The sequence below is a fragment of the Anas platyrhynchos genome, chromosome 1 (assembly GCF_047663525.1).
Source record: "Anas platyrhynchos isolate ZD024472 breed Pekin duck chromosome 1, IASCAAS_PekinDuck_T2T, whole genome shotgun sequence".
In the NCBI taxonomy this organism is placed as follows: Eukaryota; Metazoa; Chordata; class Aves; order Anseriformes; family Anatidae; genus Anas; species Anas platyrhynchos.
Window position 1 is genome coordinate 75,376,466 of NC_092587.1, and position 23,127 is coordinate 75,399,592.

Below are 23,127 nucleotides of genomic sequence, written 5' to 3' on the forward strand. Positions count from 1 at the left end.
GTTCTTGCATGCATTTAAAGTGCTCCCATGTTCCTGAGCAGAAAATTCTGAATTCAGCTGTGGGCATATGCAGAATGCACTGATCTCACCGCGGGCAAAGTCAGTCTGCACATGCTGTTAACAGCCATCTGTGCAGGTGCCTGGACGCCCAGCTGGGTTAGATCCTATTCCCATGCAGCTGCTGTCTGGGATTTCTTGAGATCCAGATGCATTCCTTTTTCTAAACTGACAACATAACCCCCCAGAAGAGGAAGAAACCAGATGACGAGCAATGTCAGACATGCAACCACCCTACGTGCCAGCTTATGTGCCTGCAGCCACATTGGCCATATTTGAGAGATAATGGCCTAACACACTACAGATGGGACAAACACAGGCTTAGGCACAGTGAGAGAGAAGCTACCAACATACTGTGCTGTATTTATAGCTTGCTAAACCCTTGAGATTAGGAGAAATATTTCACACCATTCTCCGTTAATATTTTGCTAGCTTCTTTGCTAACCAAGCATACACTTGATGTGTGAGGACTAGCAGTAATGCAGCATGTACACGTGTTGTCATCCCCTTCTCCCTCCCACCAAAACCATTCTGAGCATTGCACCTCTCTCGAGCTCCACATGTGGGGCCTCCACCTCAATGGGGTCTGCAGGCAGCACCGTGACCTTCGTTCCTGTTTGCTGGATAAACTGTTGGAGATTGACCTGTCGCAGCTCCTTTGTCAGTTGCTCCAGTTCTTGTTCCCTGTCCTGCCAGGAAAGAGAAAATATTTGCTGAGCAGCAGCAAGCAAAAAGCAGCATTTCAAGACTGTTTGCAATTGGACAACATGTAGTTCCTCCTTTCAAAGAGAAAACTTCTGTGTGTGTTTTATGTGTTTTTTTTTTAAATTCAAATGCAAATGAAAGCATTGAAAGCTGTTTTACTCTTGTAATTTAGAAAGCAAGTCAATGCTCACTACTACTTCTTACTTGGGGTTACTAGTGGTCTATTTATATTGCTTTTTGAATGACTAGTGGATGTTTCTTATCACCTCAGAAAAGCAAATAAAAGTGTGGGCAAAAAAAAAAAAGAGCAAGCTCTGCCAAAAGTGCCCATCACAACATGGATAGCTCATTTAGCTCTTCTGTTCCTAAAAAGAGAATACTTCCTCTCTCTTCTTGTCCTTTGCATTTTCTACGCTGAGTGTAAATTCTGATGGACAGAACTGTCTCACTCTGCTAGAAACACTAGCAGAGTGAGGCCAAATCCTGGCTAGTTATCCAACCCTGCACAAGTACGAAGGATGATTATTTAGGCTCTCCTTCAATGCTTTGTAATTCTGGCACGATACGCAGCACCTACAGCTCCAACAGATTATGATACTCTTGCAGTAGGATTTTTCTTCCACCCCAGACCCAGCTTCATTAGCAGAAGGCTGCATGGGGATGCCTTCAACAGCCAGGATGGGCTTTGCCTAACTGGCCACACAAGTGATGGGCTAGCTAGCCAGGCAACACATCCACAGGCATTTCCATTCAGTGAATACTGCTGCACTCCCATTTTGGTGACACAGGAAGGTTGGGTCACCCTTATTTTCTCTAATTATCTGGTGTAAGCAGAATTATATGTGAAATTACACAAGGACTGAGGGAGAAAAGCTTTGTGGATATGTTGTAGAAATAGTCCCAGATAGCCCTTATTCACTTCAATCTTGCATCATGGTTGCAATTTAATTCTACAGTTAGGAAGAAAATTGACCAAAGTGATCTGATATTTAAATTAGGACTTTGCAAGTGTCAGTGGCTTTGTCACTGATGCGTTTTTGCCTGACAGGTTCAATCAACGCAGATCGTGTGGTTGGTCCCAACTCTGAGCTACGCTTGCTTCCATTCATTTGCTATAAGCTTTCAGAGGAACTGGACTGAGAAATGGGATCAGGCCATCTCCAAACTTTAGGATAATTTTACAGAAAAATTCTTCAATTTATTTTAGACCTACAACTGGGCACTTAGGAGACAAAAAAAAAATCTCACTTGTCTTTAATTACTACAAGGCTAATTCTGCAGTGCCACATTTTATGAGGTTAGAACAAAGTTGCCACTGAAGAGAATTCAGCTTAAAAAAATAATCACTGCAATATGCAGGGTAACAGAACATGATAAATAATTTGTTCTTGACATTTCTCAACTCTTTCAGGAAATAAGCTAAAAAATGTTAAGTATTGCCCCCAAATCCTGTTGATTTAAGATGTGAATTTAATATATACCTGTGAAACCTTAGTGAGATCTTTTACTTGAAGTAGGATGGGGGGTTCTTTTTCTTATTTTTATTTTTTGATTGGTGGGTTGGTTTTGCATTCAACATCTTTCTCTAGAAAAAAAGGAGAGCATAATTCTGCATCTAATCCATAACTGAACATAGCCTCATATTTTGGAAAGCTATCTCTACTGGTGGGGGTGGGAGGATGGTAAAGAAAAGGAATGACGTAAGAGGTAAGGCAAATCACCAGACATTTCTGAAAAGTCTATTAAAAATGCCAGCTGTGTTCTCATCACTTTCAGTATAGTGAACTAACATTTTCTTTCATATTGAAAGGTCTAAAAACCCCATCTCAACTTTTCTATTTTCGTATCAATTAGTTCTATCAGTGATAATATTATTTAACTTTCAGCACGCAAGAAGCTATTTCTCTATTTCTAGCTCCCAAAACTATGTAATACAGAGCTGAATTTATTTCATTCTGATCTTCCAGATCAATGCACCTTTAAGTTTACAAGCTTGAAAGACCTGAACTTACCAGGAGCTTCCATAAGAAAGTGAAACCCTTGCCTACAAAAGGAATGTAACACAGAACATTCTGAACATAATCATAGCCTCAGTGAGTGTTACTGAGGACTCAATAATTTCAGTTAGCAGAAATCTGTATGCATAATTTCTCTAGGCTAGAAAAATATGGCCAGAACTGCTTACAGTTTTCATCTGTTTTGCTTTAGGTGAAAAGATCACATTTTTCTCACTCATTTTGTAAAGACAACTTATACACATGGTTCTGGGTGTTCAGGAGTAAGGATGCAAAATCCCTTTACATATTTATAGTGGAATTATCTGATTGCAACTGCAGCCCTGTGAAATACAGTGATTGTGAATCCCAGGAATACTGCCAGAATCACAACTCAAATGGATGTGTTGGTTCCTCAGTCTTACGTGGTACGTTAAAAGTCTAGGATTTGATCCCCAGAGTTACAATCTCTCCTTCACCTCTCTGCTAGCAGCTGTATTTCCATTTATATTTATTCTTTCGTGCTCTATTAATTTCCAAGAGATATCATCAGCTCTTGAAAGGAAGTAGAGACTGGATTCTCTTGTGACACGTGCCACAACTGCCTGATGTGGAGAGAAAATCCTGAACACTGGCAAGCTGGACAGGAAAAGGGAGATGCTGCTCTTTAAAACAATGTCCTTGTAAGATAGCAGCTGTTTTAACTCTACATCCATCTACTATCCAGATGCTGCTTTTGGACTGTACTTTTTAATTCATCATCTTTGGTAGCAGAAATAACCAACAACAATCCGAAGTTTAGCTTCAGAAAAGGCTATGGTGGTGCCAGTTTCCCTGAAACTTAATATAATGCACTGATCTGCCAAGAGCTGGGGCCTAAATTCTCAAGTTATCTAACCCTAAATCAACAGAGGTTTGAAGACAAATGCTTTTAAAAGAGTTCGGCCAAGAGCACTATGGTCCTGTTCAGCACCCTGCAATACAACCATCCCTCGGCTAGCGCTGAATGTGCTATTGTTCATGCAAGAGATTTTTTTTTTTTGAGCTGTGGAACAATGCAGACTCACCAGCGTAACAGTGCTACACTGAGGTAATGAACACTCCCTCACAGCAGGGCAAAGGGGCCAGATGCATTGCCATGGATGCGGCTGCATTGCCCTCAGCTACTTTGGCTGATACTAGCTCTGGTATTTTGCTATCACACTCCACTGTATGGTGAAGATATGCTCTGAATGATTTCTCAGAGGTCACTGAGCAGTCAGTGAATGGCAGCAAACGTGCTCTAACTGATGGGGAAGGAACTTAGCCTGCATGTGAATAAGGAGAGGTTGTCTGTGATAGATAAAATTAAAATTGACTGTTCTTCAAAGCAATCTGAATCGCAATTTGAAAATGGAAGCAACTTTTTCTTCCTTTTACCCAAGTTCACCATGGAAAGTTCCTTATGCATTCCTTTGTCAGCTTGAAATCTGTGCTAGAAAAAAAAAATGTTATAATCAGGTTTTTGACTTCTGTTTAGCCATAGATAAAAAGGTTGTTCTTACCTGTAACCGTTTGGTAGCTTGGCCCAGAGATCTTTCTACAGCTTTGATGCCGTTTTCCAATCGTAAACTTTGCTGGCCCTGAATATCAATTTCACCTTTCACCTTCTCAATCTTTTCTTTGACCTCTTCTTCATTCACTTGGGATTCTTGAACTTCCCGATGCAACTTCTCCGCTTCGAGGCCACTCTCCATATCGTGGATCTGCGACACGTAGTCCTTCAGCTTGCTCTCGCATTCTAGGATCCTCTGCCTCATCTCCTGGAGCTGCTCCTTTAGCTGTTTCTCGTTCTCTTGCTCGATCTGCAGCTCGTTTTCCCAGAACTCTTCCTCCTCGATCTCTACTTCGTTTCTTTTGATCTTCTGCTCTAGCTTGAGGATTTCTTCCTCCAGACTGGAGTTGTACTTCTGCTCCCAGTACCGGATCTCCGCCTCGTTGGACTCCAGCTGCTTCTCAATGCACTGCAGTTTATCTGTCTGGAGGTGAATCAGCTTCTTCAGCTCTTCTGCCGTCGTTTTGCAGTTGTTGAGCACCTTCTGCTTGAACTCAGACTCCTTACTTTTACCGAAGATGTCCATTAGCCCCTTCGCCCCACCAGTGAAGGTCAGGGACTTCCTTTTCGGCTCCCTCCGCTTCATGGCTTTGTCATTTGGAGGCCGCAGCTTGGCCAGGGGTGGCAGGCTCTGCCGGTACAAAGTCCTCTCGGGGCCGCGAGCCACGCTGTCCGAGGTGGGCCTCTCGCTCAGGGAGGGCCCGGTGCGGCGCAGGATCAGCTGCACGTCGCTGGCGTACTGCCCCCACTTGTTGAGCGACACCACGGGGTTCTCGTGGGGCGCCAGGTGCCGCTCGGTGTCCCGCCACTTCTCGATCAGCGCGTAGCGACCGGTGCGCCCTGAAGGGACAGGAACAGGGACAGGCGTCAGCGGCCGCCCCGCCAGGGGGCGCCGCCGCCCCGGGTAGGGCAGGGCCCGCCGCCGGCCCCATCGGCGGCTCCGGGGGGCCCTTCCCCGGCACGGCCCGCGGGGCGCCCCCACGGACGGACGGACGGACGGACGGACCGACCCACACCGCGCGGTCTCCGTCGTGAGGGCGAAAGCCCACGGCGTCGCGGGCAAAAAGGTGCCGAAAATCGACTGGTTTTAAAGCACGCGTTATCCCAGGGGATTTTGGAACGGTTCTGTGGTTACCGCTAGCCCTAAACACATCGTTTGCTATTTTAATGCCATACACATATCCACTGCCACGACAGGCCATCATTTAAATGGTAACTTATGTCAGCACATACACGCTTGAAATGCCAGTCATTTATGCAACTATGAGTTGGGGGAGTTGGAATAAAGGTGTCTGATGTCCATCTGATGTGTTTTGTTCACTTTCTCCACCTGCACTTTCCCCCAAGGTACAGTCTTGGGCTGGAAGTCTGCCTCTGGCCTCCAACCGCAACACTCGCACAGATTCCCCACCTCCAGTCCGTAGGAGGCAAGCTCTGCCACACCAATTGACACATGGTGTAGCCCCCTAAAATCTGCTAGCATCAGACCAGCCTTTGAAAGAGCTCCCCAGGTGAACGGGTAGTTTGCTGGAAATGGCTCCTCTGATCTCACTTTCTCACAAGTAGTTCATGATGAAGACAACAACAAAAATCAGCTTGACAGGCACAATCTAGAAAGCAGATTGCTTTGGCTGGTGGATCACACCAGCAATAGTTAGCTGGCCAAATAAGAGGCCAAAGCATCCACATTCACTTCCAAGTTAGGAGTGAAAGCTCAAAGAAGATGCAAAGATTTAAATGATTGAAGTCAGCAAAACAGGGCAAGCAGTATGGAAACATTCCACCTCCCCTAATGCCTTATAAATAAACGACTTGAGGTAAGCACTGGGGAAAAATGAAAGTCTATCGATAAACATACTACTGTGCTTAGCCCACATTTTCAGAAACAGATCTAAAAGTTTATTGTCATAAACTACTTCAAAACCAAGTTTATTATGCCAAGATACAAAGTCAGATGTTATTTATTTGTTTGTTTCACCAACCCACAATATTGTTCGTTGACCCATTAAGATTTATGGTTTGTAGTAGGCATCAGTGTTATTATAGGAAAAATAAACCTAGTGCTGTTTGCCACAGTGTACTAACAATAAAACCCCAAGGAAGAAAAATGAAAGTGTGCTACAGATCCTAGGACAAAGGTTGTATTTTCCACTCTATTTTGTTAATCTTAAAAGCTTTCAGCTTTCATCTTGTAAACATGGTAATGCTACTAGTGTTCTTGTTGTGTCAGAAACAGCCAGGTTCAAATAAGTCTTAAAATTGTAATTAGGGTACCACTAGGGGAGTGGTCAGCATGCAAGTTCTTAGCACTTTGCTACTAAATGCACTGCTTAAAAGAAACATAGTAAGAGGCAAAACAGAAAAGGGGGGAAGGGAATACAGCTAGCAATCTCAACCAAAAATGAAAAAGGGAATTAAGCAAAGTGCTTGCCAAGAACTATTTCCATCTTAGATCAGGATTCCAAATCAACATGCAGTCCTAAATAATGAACTCCATGCTCAAGAGCCACATAAAGGAAAGTATTTAGTAAAAGTCATATTTACACAGTTCAACAGCCACACCTGGAGTTCAATACTAGTCTAAAACAAAGTTGTCCTCATCTGAGATCATTACCTAGGTTTACTCTATTCAGGCTATTTATGACAGTGTTTAACAATACCTAGAAAACCACAACAGTGATGTTTGCTTGCATTAGAGGGGATTAATTCACAAATTAAAGGGTGAGTGAGCTGATTCAAAACTAATGACAGAATATTTAAGAATACAGGTATCCTTATAACAAACTGCTATTTTTGAAGTGCTACCACTAGCAAGGAGAAAGCAGGTTGCTTTGATTGTTGACAAAGAACAGTGCAATGTCTGTATGCTGCTTCTTGTCTTGTATGTTGTCCAAAAGCTTTCTGAAACAGACTTGTTTGTGTTTATGCAGCACCTGGCAGAACAACTCAGCCCTTCCTTATTCACACAAACCTTATTTAAAAAATGAACTTGTTAGTTTTACTTATGTTATGTGCCTCACATAAGCAACGTACAACATACATTAAACCATACGGTGTTTTTACAAGCTATATATTCCATACATTTAATCTCATGCAGATTTATGAAATATCTTCAGATAAAGCTAGATAAGCAGTGAAGCAGACTATTCAAGAAGCTGACACAGCACAGCTTTATTGTACCAACGTTCACAGCAGGTACATGCCTTGTTAGTGGATCCCTTACAACGCCTGAAAACAAACTTTTTTAGAATGTATACTATTAAAACACATTAGATGATTTTTTATTATTATTTTTTTAATACTTTACCAAAATGCCATACCAATGAGAATGGTAGAGAAAACAATCCAGTCAGCACAAACCAAGCATCATCAGTGCTGTATTCTACGCTTTCCTCCTCAGAAAACAATGATTCAGGGACTGGAGAGAAGCAGAGAGCCTCTACATCCCATTCACTGCCCAACTAGTTCTCATTAATATTCTGTGCTGGTCTGCTGAACCTGACATGGACCACGTAACATTGCCATCTCAAAACAGTCATCAAGAATTCATGTCTGTTTTGCAAAACAATGGATTACAAACTATAACAAAGTATGTATATATTTACAACATACATAAAGCACCTTGCATCTGCAGAAAGGGTCAGTGTCAAGGTTAACAGGTTAAGTTTATACCTAAAGCTACCTTGGCATGAAAACTTATCACAGGCTCTATTAATAACGGAATGTCTTCAAAACAATCTTTTATTTTAAAAGGGAGAAATAGATCAAAAAAGGAAATATGGACTCCAGAACTCTGACAGCCTGCAGTGAATCTGGGTACACTGTTTTGAACTCAGCTCTTTCTAATGCTATCGGGTATCACTTGATCAATGAGCCGTTAAAGAGCTCACTACAACCAGCATCCTGTACTAACCTCTGCTTCTCTGCACAGTCAGACACCACAGATTTCAATGCCCATGTCATGTGCCTGACTGATGTAGTCTTAGTTTGAGATTGACCTAATTTGGTAATTTAAACACAGATTTCATTACAATGAACGGTGATTAAAATATTGAAACACAGGAACAATATAATTGGGCATTTCTTTTTAGACTCTCAAGGGATGGACTTCTTAATTACACTCCATGAATATAGTAGGACACACAACTATTATTCACTTCAAGCTTCTCTATCTGCTTTAATATTTGCAGCTGAAAAAGAACACATGAACGACTATTTCTGCTGTCAAAAATGAAAAATGAATTCAAAGGAAACTAGTAGCAGCAATGTTTCTCATGCAACACTTTTGGAAGGATTCTAACTTGAGAGGTCATCAATACTGCTTTTCAGTACAGGAATGAATCATCCCTTCACCCCTTCCCAAAGGGGCATGAACCTTTACACAAAAAGCATTTCAGGGACAGGCGCATCACTGCATGCAGGTAGCACAATGTACCGTGTAAAAACAGAGCTCTTTGAATTACTGTTCTAGTCAGGCCATATGAGGTTACTTCAATAATTTTAATAATGAGGTTATTTCAAGCACAAAAGCTCATCTTTTCTTTAATTTTCTTTTCTGCTTCATGACTAGGACCTACAGCACTGAGTCAGTACAGGCAGGTGAGGCTTTGCTCTGGTCTCACATTATTTCTGGGAAGAGTAGGGAGACAAGCACTCATTCCCCGTGGGGAGGGACCTCTCCTTCCCTACAGAATGGGCCTGAGTGGGCAAGAGCAGGCCTCTGTCACCAGAGGCCACACAGCTGCACTTCCAGCTTCCCCTCTTCTGACCAGAGCTCTGGGAGGCACTGATGAACACGCCCTCTCCCCAGTCTGGGCCTTCTTGGCTTCCCATGGGTAACCCACAGCCCCAGGCAGGATGCTGTCTTCCTGAACAAAGCAATAAAAAAAAAGAATTGTACATGGGGAAAATTTTGCAGGCACTCTTAACATATCAAACACTTCAGAGAAAATGCTCTGCCTTACCAAGGGACAACATCATCAACTCCTGAATCTTTAATGGCTCTGATGGAAAAGTAATTGGTGGCTATTTTAATAAACCCAGTATGATTTGAGCTCAGTATTTGTAAAATATGAAGCTCACATTTCATGCACTATGTGATACTTAACATCCATAGCAAATTTTTAAAAAATCATTCCAGCTACCTCAAAACTCATTAAGTACACAAGAATGATTAGAAATATTAAAAAAAAAAAAAAGTCTTTAAAACAGAGGTGACAGAGTTTGTGTTACTCAGGTTTCTTAACCCATGCCATATTTTGCATACGCATGTATCCATACCATAGAAAACAAGGAAAATCAGAGTGGGGGTCGAAGTCCTAGTAAAACATGCCCACAGAAATATATAAAATATATTTCATATATAATGACAGTGAGGCAGTCTACTTGGTTCAGTACGACTAGCTGTGCTTGCAATGCATTTGTGTGCCTTAATCAGGCCTGAAGCCTTGGTTTATTAGTGTTAACCTTTCTCTTACATGGGGTATACAATAGTTGATTGCAATCTGACAAGACAAAGCACTTGAAGTCATCTCATCCATCTAGCTGCCTTTCATCTAAGCACCTCACAGTAATGCACTTATGTTATACCGATTTCCTAAATATGCAAAGCAATGCAGAGCAAAGATGGGGAGGCAGTTTGGCCCAGGTCAGACAGCAAGATGTAGCAAGCAGATAAACCAGCCCAGGTCTTAGCTGCATGTGCCACTGCTACACTAGACAGACCACATCAGCAAAGGCGGCAACGAATCACCCCATCCAACCACCCTGTAACTAGAAAACCATGAAGTTCACATGAGCACACTTTGGGACCACCACCACAGACCGCTCTCTTGTGCTTTCTATTATCTCTATCAACATTGCTACTTAAACCAGTAAAGAATGAAAAGCTGGGGTGAAAAGTTACACAGGTTTTAAGTGATTCTCAGCAGTACACTACATGATTAATCCAATGTTTGAAAACTTTAGTTTGTACACAACAAATACTATTCCCTTTTTCTAACCCCCCTCAAACTCACTGCTATGATTCAATTCAACCTCAGATTCTTTTTACTCAAAGCCTTTGACAGCGAGCTCTGGCACTTGCTTTAGCAGAAATTGTTTGGAGGAAGGGGTGAACATAAAAAGAGACAACACTGAAGAGGCATGATTTTTCCAGATAGAGCTCTGGCTGAGCCTTACAATGCTGTAATGCATATTTAAAACAGCATGAATAAGTCTTTGCTTTATTTTCATAAATGCATCCAGTTCATCTTCAGGAAGAATACTCAACTACAACAACAACAAAAACTTGACAGCTGCATTTGCTTAATTTTGAAGAGAGACAGCTGTACTGCTGTTCAGCAAGGCAAACCAAAATCTACTTTGGTTTGAAATTCAAGATTCACTTCTCTAGACTACAATATTCATTTTCTAGGAACCAAACATGTCATTAGGGGTACAGAAGACACACTCCAGTCTCCAGAAGGGAAGGAAATCACAAGAAATGCAGTAAAAATCTTCATGGGGCTAGAACTGGAAGACCACCACTTCTGAAGAAACAGGACAAGTGTGTTTGTGGCTGCTCCATTCATCATCATATTCCTTTGAAAGAATATTTATTTTTAAGATCTGAATGGAAAACAGATAGGAAAAGTTTTGTGGTTTTTTGTTGTTGTTTTTTTTTTTTTTTTTTTTTAAATAAAACTTCTGATGTTAAACTACATCTGTCTACACTAACTTCCAACACAAGTAGCTCACAATCTTTAGCATGCAGCCTGTTTCTCCCTCCTGCCGTCCCCCCCCCCCCCCCAGTATATTTTGAGAGGAGCCACCATGCCCATACACATCAGGCTGTAAGTTTGTATACAACTTTGTGAAGCACTGAGTGGATTCACCAACCATCTCTTCACACATGCAGGTGAAAAAAATCAGTAACTTTTTCACATATCTTTTTCAGTGGACCAATTTAAGAGGAGAAATTTAAACAAGCAAGCAAAATTTATATGAAGCTGTTTTGGCACAATTTTCACTGAATGCACTGAAGAGCTAGTGAAAGCAGAAAAACAGGCAGAATTTGCTGTCAAATATACATTTTTAAAATAGACAGCGATGGATGTGATTTAAAAAAATCTCTCCTGACAAAAGTATTTTTAAAACAAGACCCACAGTTTTCCATTTAATTTGTGCACTGTGGTACACTCTTGCATTATGTTGAAGTGTTGAAGCCTTAGTTTTTGATGACAAAACAACCTTTTCTTGTATGTAAGGTCAATTTTCATCTTACTTCATAATCTGCAAGCAGCTTGAATTAAAAAAAAAAAATAGTGTCCCTGAATAAAACTCATTAAAGGTAATGTCAAGTATTCTTCCAAGATACCAGTGCGAGGAGAATTCACTCTCTGCAAACTTGTAACCTGATAGTTTCATGACTTAATTGACCAAAATTCCAGAGACCCTCCCTCCAGCTAAGGCATTTCTGGAGACTGTCTCTCTAAGTTTGAGACAAAACATTATCCAAAATTATGTCTGATTATTATTATTCTCTTCCTCATTTGTTAAAATATGTGTGCGTTTTTGTTTGTTTGTGTTGTTTGTGTTTTTGTTTTTTTTTTTTTTTTTAAATCAGCTTTGCTGGAATCAAAGAATTTTATTTATTTTTTATTTTTTATTTTTTTTTACAAAAATTAGGTTTATTTGAGATTTAACCATTAGCTTCAAGCATAACGAAAACTGAAAAACTAATTTGTACAGAAACTGGGAATGCAATCATTTGCTACTCCTCAATGATAAAGAAAAGGGCAAAAGGGGAAGGAGATCATCGTGCAAGAAGAAGAAACACAAATGATATCCATCAGGAGTACAGCCTCAAAGGAAGAGACGTGCAGACATTTCCACTGAAAGAGCACTAGTGACAGAAACTAATTTGTAAGGAATGGGTCAAAGAGCATTACATAGGCAAGTTAAGTGACAGAACTCCTATTCAATACCAAGGGATTAGGCTATACTTTGGCTACAGGGCAGAATCTTATACAAAAGTGTATAGCCTAACATGACTTGCTGGACTTGCTGCTTTCGTTTGGTTAAGATGTAGGTTACTACTGACTTCCCATGATATAACAGAAGAGCTGGAACGGAAAGAGATGAAAACTTTTTTTTTGGGGGGTCTTCCCCTACAGTGGGAGATCAGGAGAAATGTATTTGATCAAGTAGCAGAACAAAGCACGAAGGAAAAACAAAACAAAACAAAACAAAACAAAACACTCAATTTCTTAACTGTGAGTGTGACCAGTGTGACCAAACCCTGACACAGGTTCCCCAGACAGGTTGTTGATTCTCCATGCTTGGCCATACTCAAAACCTGACTGAACACGGTCCTGAGCAACCTGCTCTAGGTGACCCTGCTTTGAGCAGGGGGGCTGAATCAGATGATCTCCAGAAATATCTTTCTAGCAGAACCCATTCTATTTATTTATTTTTTAATTTTATTTTTCCTATTTTTTAATAAATTGTACAGCTTTATTTTTCTTATCTCTAGAACGGAGGCAGCTTTAGTTTGTCCATGAGAGGCTTCATGAGCTGCAGATGTCTTCAAAAGGTACTGACAAATATCTTTGGCTTGTGCATTCTTCAGCAGATGTAGCTGTAAAATAAGTTAATTTGCAGATATTCCTGCTGCTGCACTTCAACACAAACAATATTATCTATTGCAGTTCATATTGCAGGTTCAGTGAAGGTTGTACTGTTGGGAGGTCATGGATTGCATTGCTTAAGTCAAGAACTTAACAATATATCGTAAGAAAAATAAAACAACAGGAGCATCAGAATAACTTTGCAGACAGACTAACAGGCAGACAAAATAATACTGAGTCCTGCTAAACTATGTGACTGCTGAAGGAGACAGACTGAGAAGTGGAAAATAAGATCAGAGCCAACCAAGGAGAAAGCCAACTTAGACTGGCTACTTTCCACCACCAAATGTCAGGTGGGAACTAAACTAATACATTTTAATAGCTTCCCATTCAAATTTGAGTGACAGTTATTCCTGGTAAACTGGTACATACAAGCCAAATCAAAGAAGCAGACATATGGTTGCTTTTCTGATAAATGGCCTGATAGGAAGGTTGGGAAAACCCTATCTGCCAAAGAGGTATAATTTATATGGGTGTTTAATATTGCCCAAGCAGCCCTATTGAGAACCTGGAATATGGTTACTCTAGGTGTTTTCTAGAGAAGATATTTGCCTAAAAAAAGATTTTCCAAAGTTATATGACCTGGAATTATCTTAATTTGGCTCTGGTTGCAATTGAAATTTATCTCCACATGGAAACAGAGTCGAATGCCCCAAGTGAACTGGTGATGTGTTATAGAAAAGGAAGTCTGCTCAATTGACAAAAACTGTGTGCGTTTCCAAGACTGACAGTGTTTTCAGAATTCAAGCCAATAACTGAGGGCAGGAAAAAAAAAAGACAGAAAAGAAATCACACGGGAGAAGATAAGAGTATTGTCTAGAATTGGGATCCTGACATTTTTGTTTTCTGGGCAAGAGGAAAAGGAAAAGGATGAAAAAGGATGAAAGAGATACTGTAAGTAAGGTAAAGAACAGAAAAGGCTACCACAAGCACTTCTTTTTTTTTTAAATGTATGTGATGCTTTTTATATCACTAGGAAATCATCATCCTAGCATAACTATCTTTAAAAATCTACAGGCAGAAAATGAGATATGGAAGAAAGCAATTCACAAACTGATTAGGAATAAATGAAAATCTGCAACTAATACAAACAGTAAAAGCACACTTTACAGTTTACCACTGGATGCGAGATTTTAGAGAGATCCTCTCAACCACTGAGAAAGACCTGAGAAGACTGAAGACAGCACTAACAAGACTCTTCTTTATTGCACTGGAGCTTCAAAGATGATTGGTTTGGCGTTGTTGATTTTGTTTTATAAGCTGTTCAGCAAATAGCTAAAACTGAACAAACTTCAAGTTATCCTTTCGTTAGTATCAAGTTATGTGGAGTGCAGGACGAAAAAGTCAAGTTATCAAGTTATCAAGTTATGTGGAGTGCAGGACGAAAAATATATCCTGAAGGATATATTTTAATGATCTATACTATATCCAATACAGCTACATATTCTTTCAATGTGTATAATTTCAATTAACATCACTAGCTTGTGAAAACCAATCAACTGTTTTGCATGGCTTTTATGTATCCTTGGTATTCAAAACATCGACAGTTCAGCACTCCAGACTGTATTTACAATGACAAACAGCAGCATATAATTATTCAGAAAACAAATTCTTACTGAAAGTTTACAACTTTCATTTTTTTTAATTATTATTATTTTTATTTTAAACTTCTCTCTAGCAGGTTAAGAAAACCCAAAGACAGCAAGTTTACTTTGCCTTCTAAGACACTACAAGGTTATTTCATTGTGCTTTATATGTTCATGCTCTTCTGAGACTCAGTACAACCCCACCACCCCTTGGTTTATCTTCACCCCAAACCCAAGGCATCCAGCTGACAGTTACTTACCAATAGCTTGAGCAAGGGCTATTACAACTTCCTGGCATGTTGTGACTTCGGTGACCCCACACACAATTCTCTGGACTCCATCCACCCATACCTTGAGCTCCATGGTTCACCAGATCATCCAAGAGCCATGAATGCAACCCAGTCAAGTCATACTTGCAGCTACACAAGAGATAATGCAAGTCTTCTCTCAGAAGCTAAAAGAGAAAAAAAAAAAAGTCCTGGTGTTTATAGAGAGGTATTACCAATTTAAAAAGTGAATAAATTCAGCTCAGCATCTATTGGGTAGAAGAGGTACATGGTCTCATTTATTTAACTTAATAGCAGGAAACCATTATCTCTTGCTTTGGCAATCTCTACGTATTCTGTTATTTTAGACTTGCCAGAAGTTTCATTACAGTTTATTTCCTAATATAAATTATGACAAAAAGAGCACCAACAGAAATAGCATCAAATAAACAACTCCAAGGTAAATCCATAAGTTTCCAGTAAGAAGTGCCCTCCTTCCGTTACATATTGCCTGGATGTCTCAAGGGAATGGTTAGAGACATTTTCACGTCAGGTCAGTAATTCATATCAGGTACAGCAAAACAAGGGGGAAACGTCTTTAATTACAGCCATCCTTGAGTGTCCCACCTTGCTCTCTCCATACAGAAGTAGTTGAGGGTTCCTAGTACCATATAGAAAATGCTACAAAACCCAGAAAGGAAAGCAAGCAGAAAGATCGTTTCTTTCTCTCTAGAGCAAGGAGGGACATTGGGAAAATGCTTTGGAGGTACTTCCGTACTTGCCAACATTGTGCTGATTCTGTAAATTAGACTTTGGCTTAAATGTTACCCTGGGCTTTTCCACATGCACTGCAATGACACTAAACCAAAAAGTAAGTTATACAACATAGTCTATCCAATTCTTGCTTTTGAGTATGGTTCTACTGCCTTCAGTGAAATAACGCTGAAGCTGTACCAATTAATATAGTGAATTAGCTCACAATCTCACTTAGAAGAAAATTCCTAATGTTTGCAAATGGAAAAAAATAGTCAGTGCTGCCTTCTTTTTTTTTTTTGAGAGACAAAAAATGTCACGATTCCAAAAATCTTTCTGCACTCAATCAGATGTCAGTGCACAAAAAAAAAAAGTTATATCTAGGGAACTAAGTTACAACCTAGCAATCAACCATTTGCTCTCTTATTTTTTTATTTTTATTATTATTTGTTTATTTTTATTTCCAGAAACACAAACATATTCATTACGTTAAAACATTCAAGGTTTGTCTAATGATAACATCTAGATAATTGCTGATTTGATCCCTGGAAGTTTTGTTCCAGGCTCAGCTCAACTAGGAGCTACTTTTGTTCTGCTTAAACAGATCCACCTGGATTACAGGTCACAAAAGTCAGTTTCTAGCTGGAACCGCTCAAATGCTGAACTTCAAAAATTTTGAAATAAAAACTCCAAGTATAACAGTCTATCTAAAAACAAACAAAACCACCATTTTTTTTTTCCTTTTAAAAAACTAATGAGATGTTTGCATTATTTAAGCAGACAGGGGAAAATAAGGCACGATAATACAGTAAAGGAAGTTCATGCAATCAGGTAATCCAATACATGTAAAATGATAAAACTAAAGAAAATATTTTTGAAGAGTTAAATTCCAGAGAAATGAACAACACAGAAACACAGTAAAAGAAATCTGAAAATTAGAGAAGATTAGTAAAGACAAGCTGGGTAGGGTTACACAAAGAAAAGGTAATCTGATGATGATAGACTAAACAGAACTGCACCTGGAGGGAAAAATTTAATACAGTTCATTTTACAGCCTAATCAGAACTGCTTTCTCCTAATGAAGTCAACATCTCTTTCTGCATGAAAAAGATGTGCTAGCATAACCCTCAAGCTACAACGGAAAGGTTGTTTCCCTTCTGCAGCATCTACATGTACTCCATTCAGCGACTGACAAGTATCAATGCATAGCCCAAAAGACCTCTTGATCTTCATCTGACAACTTGTGACATTCAGCAGCAGCACACCTCAAACATTGCAAAGGGCAGAGCAGTCAAACCACATCAGCAGGACAAGATTTAGTGGAGAAACACTAAATGATCCTGCTGTAAAGTGAGTATGCACACCAAAATCCCTGTGCAGAAGTATCCTTTTTTAGAAAAAAAAAAAAGAAATCTAAGTCCAAATGTACAAGTAAAGCTTGATTTCAAATAATTAAATAGTAATTATTTTAATAATTATTAATAATATTAATAATAAGCTTGCATAATTAATAAATGGAAAAATGATAGCTTTTGAGAACACCAGTGTATACAGAAGTTTATTCCTTTGAGACATTAGTGAGCACCCGAAAACTCAAAGAGGTCAATAGTTTAAACAAGCATTTTCCCATGTAACATGACATGCTTCAAAGAAAATGACTATCCACACAAGTTTGAAAAGTATACAAATACAGAAACTCTTCAGTCAGGTAAGTCAGGCCATTTTAATGCACCAATAAACTAGCAGGAGAAAGTATTTCATTAGCCTGCAATCCAACACTGACTGAGAAAACACGTAAGAGGCCCTATCAGTGACCTCCATTGTTTATTCCTGGAGAAGCTGTCTTCACAAATAAACAGACCTCACATTACATGCCCAACTGTAAGGAACTTTATTAATTAACTTAATATCTTGCTGAGAGTTGAACAGTTCAAATTTACTGGCACCAAACAAGCCATCTCCCCATGTGACAATACACACGTCAGCAAAGAATCTGACAGCTCTAATTGTTTTTCTGTCCGTCAACATCCAAAGTATTATCTCAATTTAGCAAGCCAGCAAGTGCACTTCCCCCCCAGTCAGCACACACAGTGGCCTTGCATTCAGTGCAGATCAGTTTTAGTCATCTGTTTTTCTAACATCCACCTTTAAAAAAAAAAACTGAAGAGAGTCATCATTTAATAACAAAATATTTGCTGACACTTCCAATTTCCAAAGCAGCAAGTAATCTGAACAAAGCATCTTTGAAACAGTCCAAGCTTAGGGAAAAATATTCCCATTAGTTTTCTTAAAAGACAAACACTTTTAATGGACTAAATAGTAATGGTGAAACCATACAAGCGGCTTGCTGTATCACCTTCTGTCGGAAAGGTGATTGGGACCAACATGTAGGACTGAAGGAAAGGACAGCGTGACTCACCATACTACTGGTATTCTTTCCCAGATCTGTCAGTCACAAAAAATAGAACGTGAATAGACTTTAGAAACTTAAAATCTGTGTGCTGAAGTCACTAGGTCTCATTATAGTTTCTAAGCAAAGAAAATCTATAAAACTGCAAAAAGACCATCTAGGATTAGTTTGGTTTCTAGGACTGTTCAGTAAAGTTTACAGAGAAGTCTGAAAAACAAGATCTTTTGGCTGTATGTCTCTCTCTGCTTCCCAATTATAACTCCATAAAACTTTTTTACTAGCATTTGTTTTTCCTTCTTACGTATTCAATTCTTTATTTGCTGACAGTTAACTTATGTACTATGAATAGCTTCTTTGCCTTTTCACTGAGGTCTCTTCTGACCGCCCCAAATAATTTTTCAAACTAAAGCTTGTGCCAAAAACATACGTCACACTTTTGCAATAGAGAAGGCAAAATAACTCACCTCCAACAGCATACAATTTTTTTCTCTAAAGCAAATGGAAAGGGTGGGGGAAAAAAAACACCTCATTTGAGGTTTCGCAATACTGTAAGTTCAAAATCAGTTCAACTTACACGTAACTTCTTGTTTTAGCAATGATTAGGAATGGAAAGCTAATTTACTGAGGAGAAGCACACAAGCTAAAGTCTGACTCTGATCACAGCTTTCCCCTCTCACCCCATCCTTCAGTCACCAGCTGTCTAGTGACAGGTATTTCCGACTAGAACTGAGCATCTGAAATTGGGCAACCCGCAGCTATTGCCTCCCCTGACCATCTCCCCAGTGGGTAGGTACCTTGCCTGCAACCTCCTCAGTCATATTGTTTGCCTTGCATTATGCAATTTTTCCCTAAATTCTTCCTTTGTCCTGTTTGGCTCAGATCTTGCTCTTTCAGACATTTGTTCAGTTTTCTAAGGGAAAGAAAGCTGTACCATATGTATACATTACACGCACACAACTTGGCTACCTCTTCACAGCTAGTTTACAAACCACAGGAAGGCTGCTACTTCACAGAAGACAGGCAGAACTGAGAAAGTGCAAAGGGGTTTTCTGCTTAAAAAGATTGTCCAAGCAGATGTTTGCCAAACCTATCTATCCTTGATGTAAGTGTTAAGTCATGAGAAACCCTGAGAGCTAAAATTAAGATGTTGATTTCACCTCATTTCTAATCTTTGAAACGTTCACATCATCTGAAGGCAGCATGCTCCTCAAATCAAGGTTAAAATTCTCTTGCAACTGGAATTAACTGCTGATTTTTGACCAAAGCACTTCAGTAAATCTCTGTTCACCCAATAATCAGCATGCAGCATACTTAAAAGTGAGGACACATTCATTCACAGTTACCTGCAAACAAAAATTGCCTAGAGTTTGACTGCTTCTGCCTTTGTTTCTCATTCTATGCACTTCAGCCAAATTGTGCTCCTTTCCTTTCACTACTGTGATACCAGATAGGGCCCTGGACAGACAGGGGGCTAGTTCCACCCAGCTTGCTAGGTGGAAGCTGTTGGTAAAAACAGTTTGTACAAGCAAGGTTTGACAGGGGAAAAAATAAAAATCAATTAAGTACAAAAAAGCGAGTTCAGCTACCCAGAAAGAGTTTATAAACATCTAGAACAGCATGACATTACCCCAGGGTGACCAGAGAGACATTTGGCAGATCCTCCCTCCCATAAAAATTCTGAGCAATATAGTAACATTTTCCAGATGAATATGACTGCAAATAGATTTGGCTACTGGAAACAAGCTAACTGGCATTTACTAAAAAGCCTCTTCCCTTGGACTGATGAACAAGAAATACCCTACGTGATATGCTGCTTCCCATGAATAAACAGGCAAAAACATGGCAGGTCCAGGACAAAGTATCAAGTATAAATCCTTTGCACACAAAGGTTTTTTAAAATGAAAAGGTTGTGGGTTTGAAATCAGCATGCAACTTTCTTGAAAAAGAAAATGTTTATACAGAAGAAGCATCCAAGTCTTTTAGTGGGACTGAGATTTCCACTTGTGGAGTGTTACGCGTTTGCTATACCAGAAAAGTGCTCAGAGATAATAAGCACTGCTTAAAACAAACAAACCAAAGGTCCCACAACCATGAAGATGACAATGTTGAGAACAAGCTTAAGAGAGAGTTTCAGCAGCGAGGAACTTCCTCACATGAGATTGGCAGAAAGATGGTCTAACACGTGACTGCACAAAACAGGCCAAAATCCAGATGCCATGAGTGTTATCCAAGGCACTCTATGCCTATGTATATACACAGTCTGTGACAGGTCCAGACAATGCTGATATGTGAGTCATATAAACTCAACTACAAGAGGATGTTCCTAGCAACAATAGGTGCTAGAAATTGTGCCCACAGATAGCCTAAAAGCCCCCCAAAGTCCAAAAATAATTTTCCGAGAAAATAATAATAATAATAAAAAAAACACAAACAAATAATTGTCATGCTGTCTCAAAGGCCTCAACAGAGCTTGTCTCTTCCACCTCCCTCCGCCCCCCAAGTCAATGCAAGTCTGAATCCAAGTCTTCACTGTCCCTGTTGACCTTTAATGAGTAAACTGAAGGCCATACAAGTACACCAAGGCTACCCCCAAATTTATTAAGAGGGCATCAGTGCTCTTTCTCCAATATCCTCAGCTAGCTTCATTAAACTCACTCAAGACTGCAAGTAATGAAATGAAGAATCTTTAGATTATCATTTAGCAATGATTTAACTGCAGCACAATACAGCGTTGAAGATGTGGTACAGGAGATGAGGTAGCTAGAAAGCTTCATGATCACATTTTGCATCTAAAATTCATGTGTCTTCAGAGAAAACCAAGTTCTAACCCATTGCTGATAATATGTATTGATAATTGGAGCAGTAATACTGTCAGAAACACCACAGCCTATAATACCTTGCATCTTGATTTACTATATTGGAGCAACACAACTGTACTTCTGAATGTTTTCAGATCATCACAAAAATGTTTGAAAGAACACAAACCGGCAGGTGAGCTGATTAACCAGATTGCTAACTGAAGATTTTTCTATTTGGTAACCTTTAAGAGCAATTTTTGTTTATTTTTAGTTTTGTTTGTTTTGTTTTTTTTTAAACAGTAAGTTTGACACACTCACACTTGAGTTTATTCAACGAGAACAACACTGAAATGAACGCTCTCCTTTCCCTAAGATTAGATATAAAAGAAAAAAAAATCCACACTCCACATGGATGCAAGGTACAAAAACCCACAGGCATTTTGGAAATAATGACAGAACTCAAGTCAGAGCAGTCACAATTTCAAAGCAGAAGTCTGTAACTTGAGTTACGAGCATTATGGTTAGCACATGTTCCAGTAAGTCACAACAACATTCAATACAGCACTTGCTTGCAGCTCTTGAAATTGATAGGATTTATTCTGATACAACTCAATCACATTCAAATGGGATTAATCACAAAATCACAACCTTGAATCCATTTTGGTATTAGGACTGGAGTATAATCTGCAGGTAGTTTTGAATGAAGCACTCCTTTTCCTCACTCTGCATTGCAGCTACTAACAAAATAATCAGTATAAAATAATCACACTCCTACTAGAGATGAAGGCCTGAATAGACACACCATGAAAAAGCTGTTTTCACCAAAAGGCCCCAAAAGGATTTGTTTGTTGGTAGCAGCATTATAGAGGTTAAGACAGTTAACAGCTGGGATGTATTTTATTCTGTGGCAGATGATATCCTTTTCCAGATATGTTAGCAAAGGAGACTGTACTACTGCATATACATTACATTCTATGACAAACAGCTCAGGAAAGCCATATGCATTAAATAAACATTTTGTGATTTACCATTTTCAAGGCAAAAGGCATACATTTACCACACTAATGTCTTCCAAAGCCCTGTAAGTGTTTGTTCTTTATTAGCATCAAATATACAGCGCATTTGATAAAATGACAACCACAACTTTATTAATAGCAGCAATATTAAGTGGAAGTCACATTTATCCATCTCTTATATGGTCTAAAAACTGTGTGGGAGTGAAAGAAAACAAGAAGTAGAGGAACAAATAAGCCATTTCATTGCAGCAGAGATATTTATATGAAAGCTACAATGAAGTAAACTGTATTCTTACTTCAAAGCTGCCTTATACCTCTGGATGCCCCTGCTTCAAAGAACAGAAAATAGGTCACACTCTCGAGTTGGTTTCAAGGAAGACACTGCCTCACCCATCCACATTACCATTTGTCTGCAACCACTTAAAGTAAGTTGAGGGTTTGATTGAAGACATTTGTGCACAATTGCCAATATTTACAACTGAAAGCAATGAGGTAATGCGTTCCATTTTGGCAAGAACTGGATTAACCCTTGGTTAAAAAAAAAAAAAGGTTTAGCCTTTTGTAAGGCTAAATCTTTTCTTTACATTTCAGTCTAGAATACATGCTACATTTGCTATGATATGTCATTTGACTAAAGCTACCCTGAGTAACAGCTGAGGTGTCAAAGTGAAGCATTCCTTGGACTCCAAATGTGAACTGGGAAAAAATTTCATAAAGTTCAGAGGAAAACATGTAGAAACAGCAAGTTAGACAGCAAGTTGAATATGAGCCAGCAGTGTGCCCTGGCAGCCAGGAGGGCCAACCGTGTCCTGGGGTGCATCAAGCACGGCATCGCTAGTAGGTCGAGGGAGGTGATTGTCCCGCTCTACTCTGTGCTGGTGAAGCCTCACCTCGAGTACTGTGTGCAGTTCTGGGCACCACAGTATAAAAAGGACATGAAACTGTTGGAGAGTGTCCAGAGGAGGGCTACAAAGATGGTGAAAGGCCTGGAGGGGAAGACGTACGAGGAACGGCTGAGGGCACTGGGCCTGTTCAGCCTGGAGAAGAGGAGGCTGAGGGGAGACCTCATCGCAGTCTACAACTTCCTCGTAAGGGGGCGTCGAGAGGCAGGAGACCTTTTCTCCATTAACACCAGTGACAGGACCCGCAGGAACGGGGTTAAGCTGAGGCAGGGGAAATTTAAGGCTTGACATCAGGAGGGGGTTCTTCACAGAGAGGGTGGTTGCACACTGGAACAGGCTCCCCAGGGAAGTGGTCACTGCACCGAGCCTGTCTGAAT

General features: G+C 39.8%; 1 protein-coding gene across 3 annotated transcripts in view; it reads right to left on the minus strand.

Annotated features, from left to right (window-relative positions):
• Positions 1–23,127, minus strand: part of RASSF8 (Ras association domain family member 8) — a 91,021-nt gene that overhangs the window by 4,938 nt on the left and 62,956 nt on the right. For all 3 annotated transcript variants that reach the window (XM_027450014.3, XM_027450015.3, XM_027450013.3), the window contains 3 exons: positions 14,866–15,059; positions 4,301–5,190; positions 602–746 (listed from right to left, as the gene is read on the minus strand). In XM_027450014.3, the coding sequence (XP_027305815.1) occupies positions 602–746; positions 4,301–5,190; positions 14,866–14,968 (1,138 nt within the window). In that variant the 5' untranslated portion in view covers positions 14,969–15,059. The remainder of the gene's footprint in view (positions 1–601; positions 747–4,300; positions 5,191–14,865; positions 15,060–23,127) is intronic.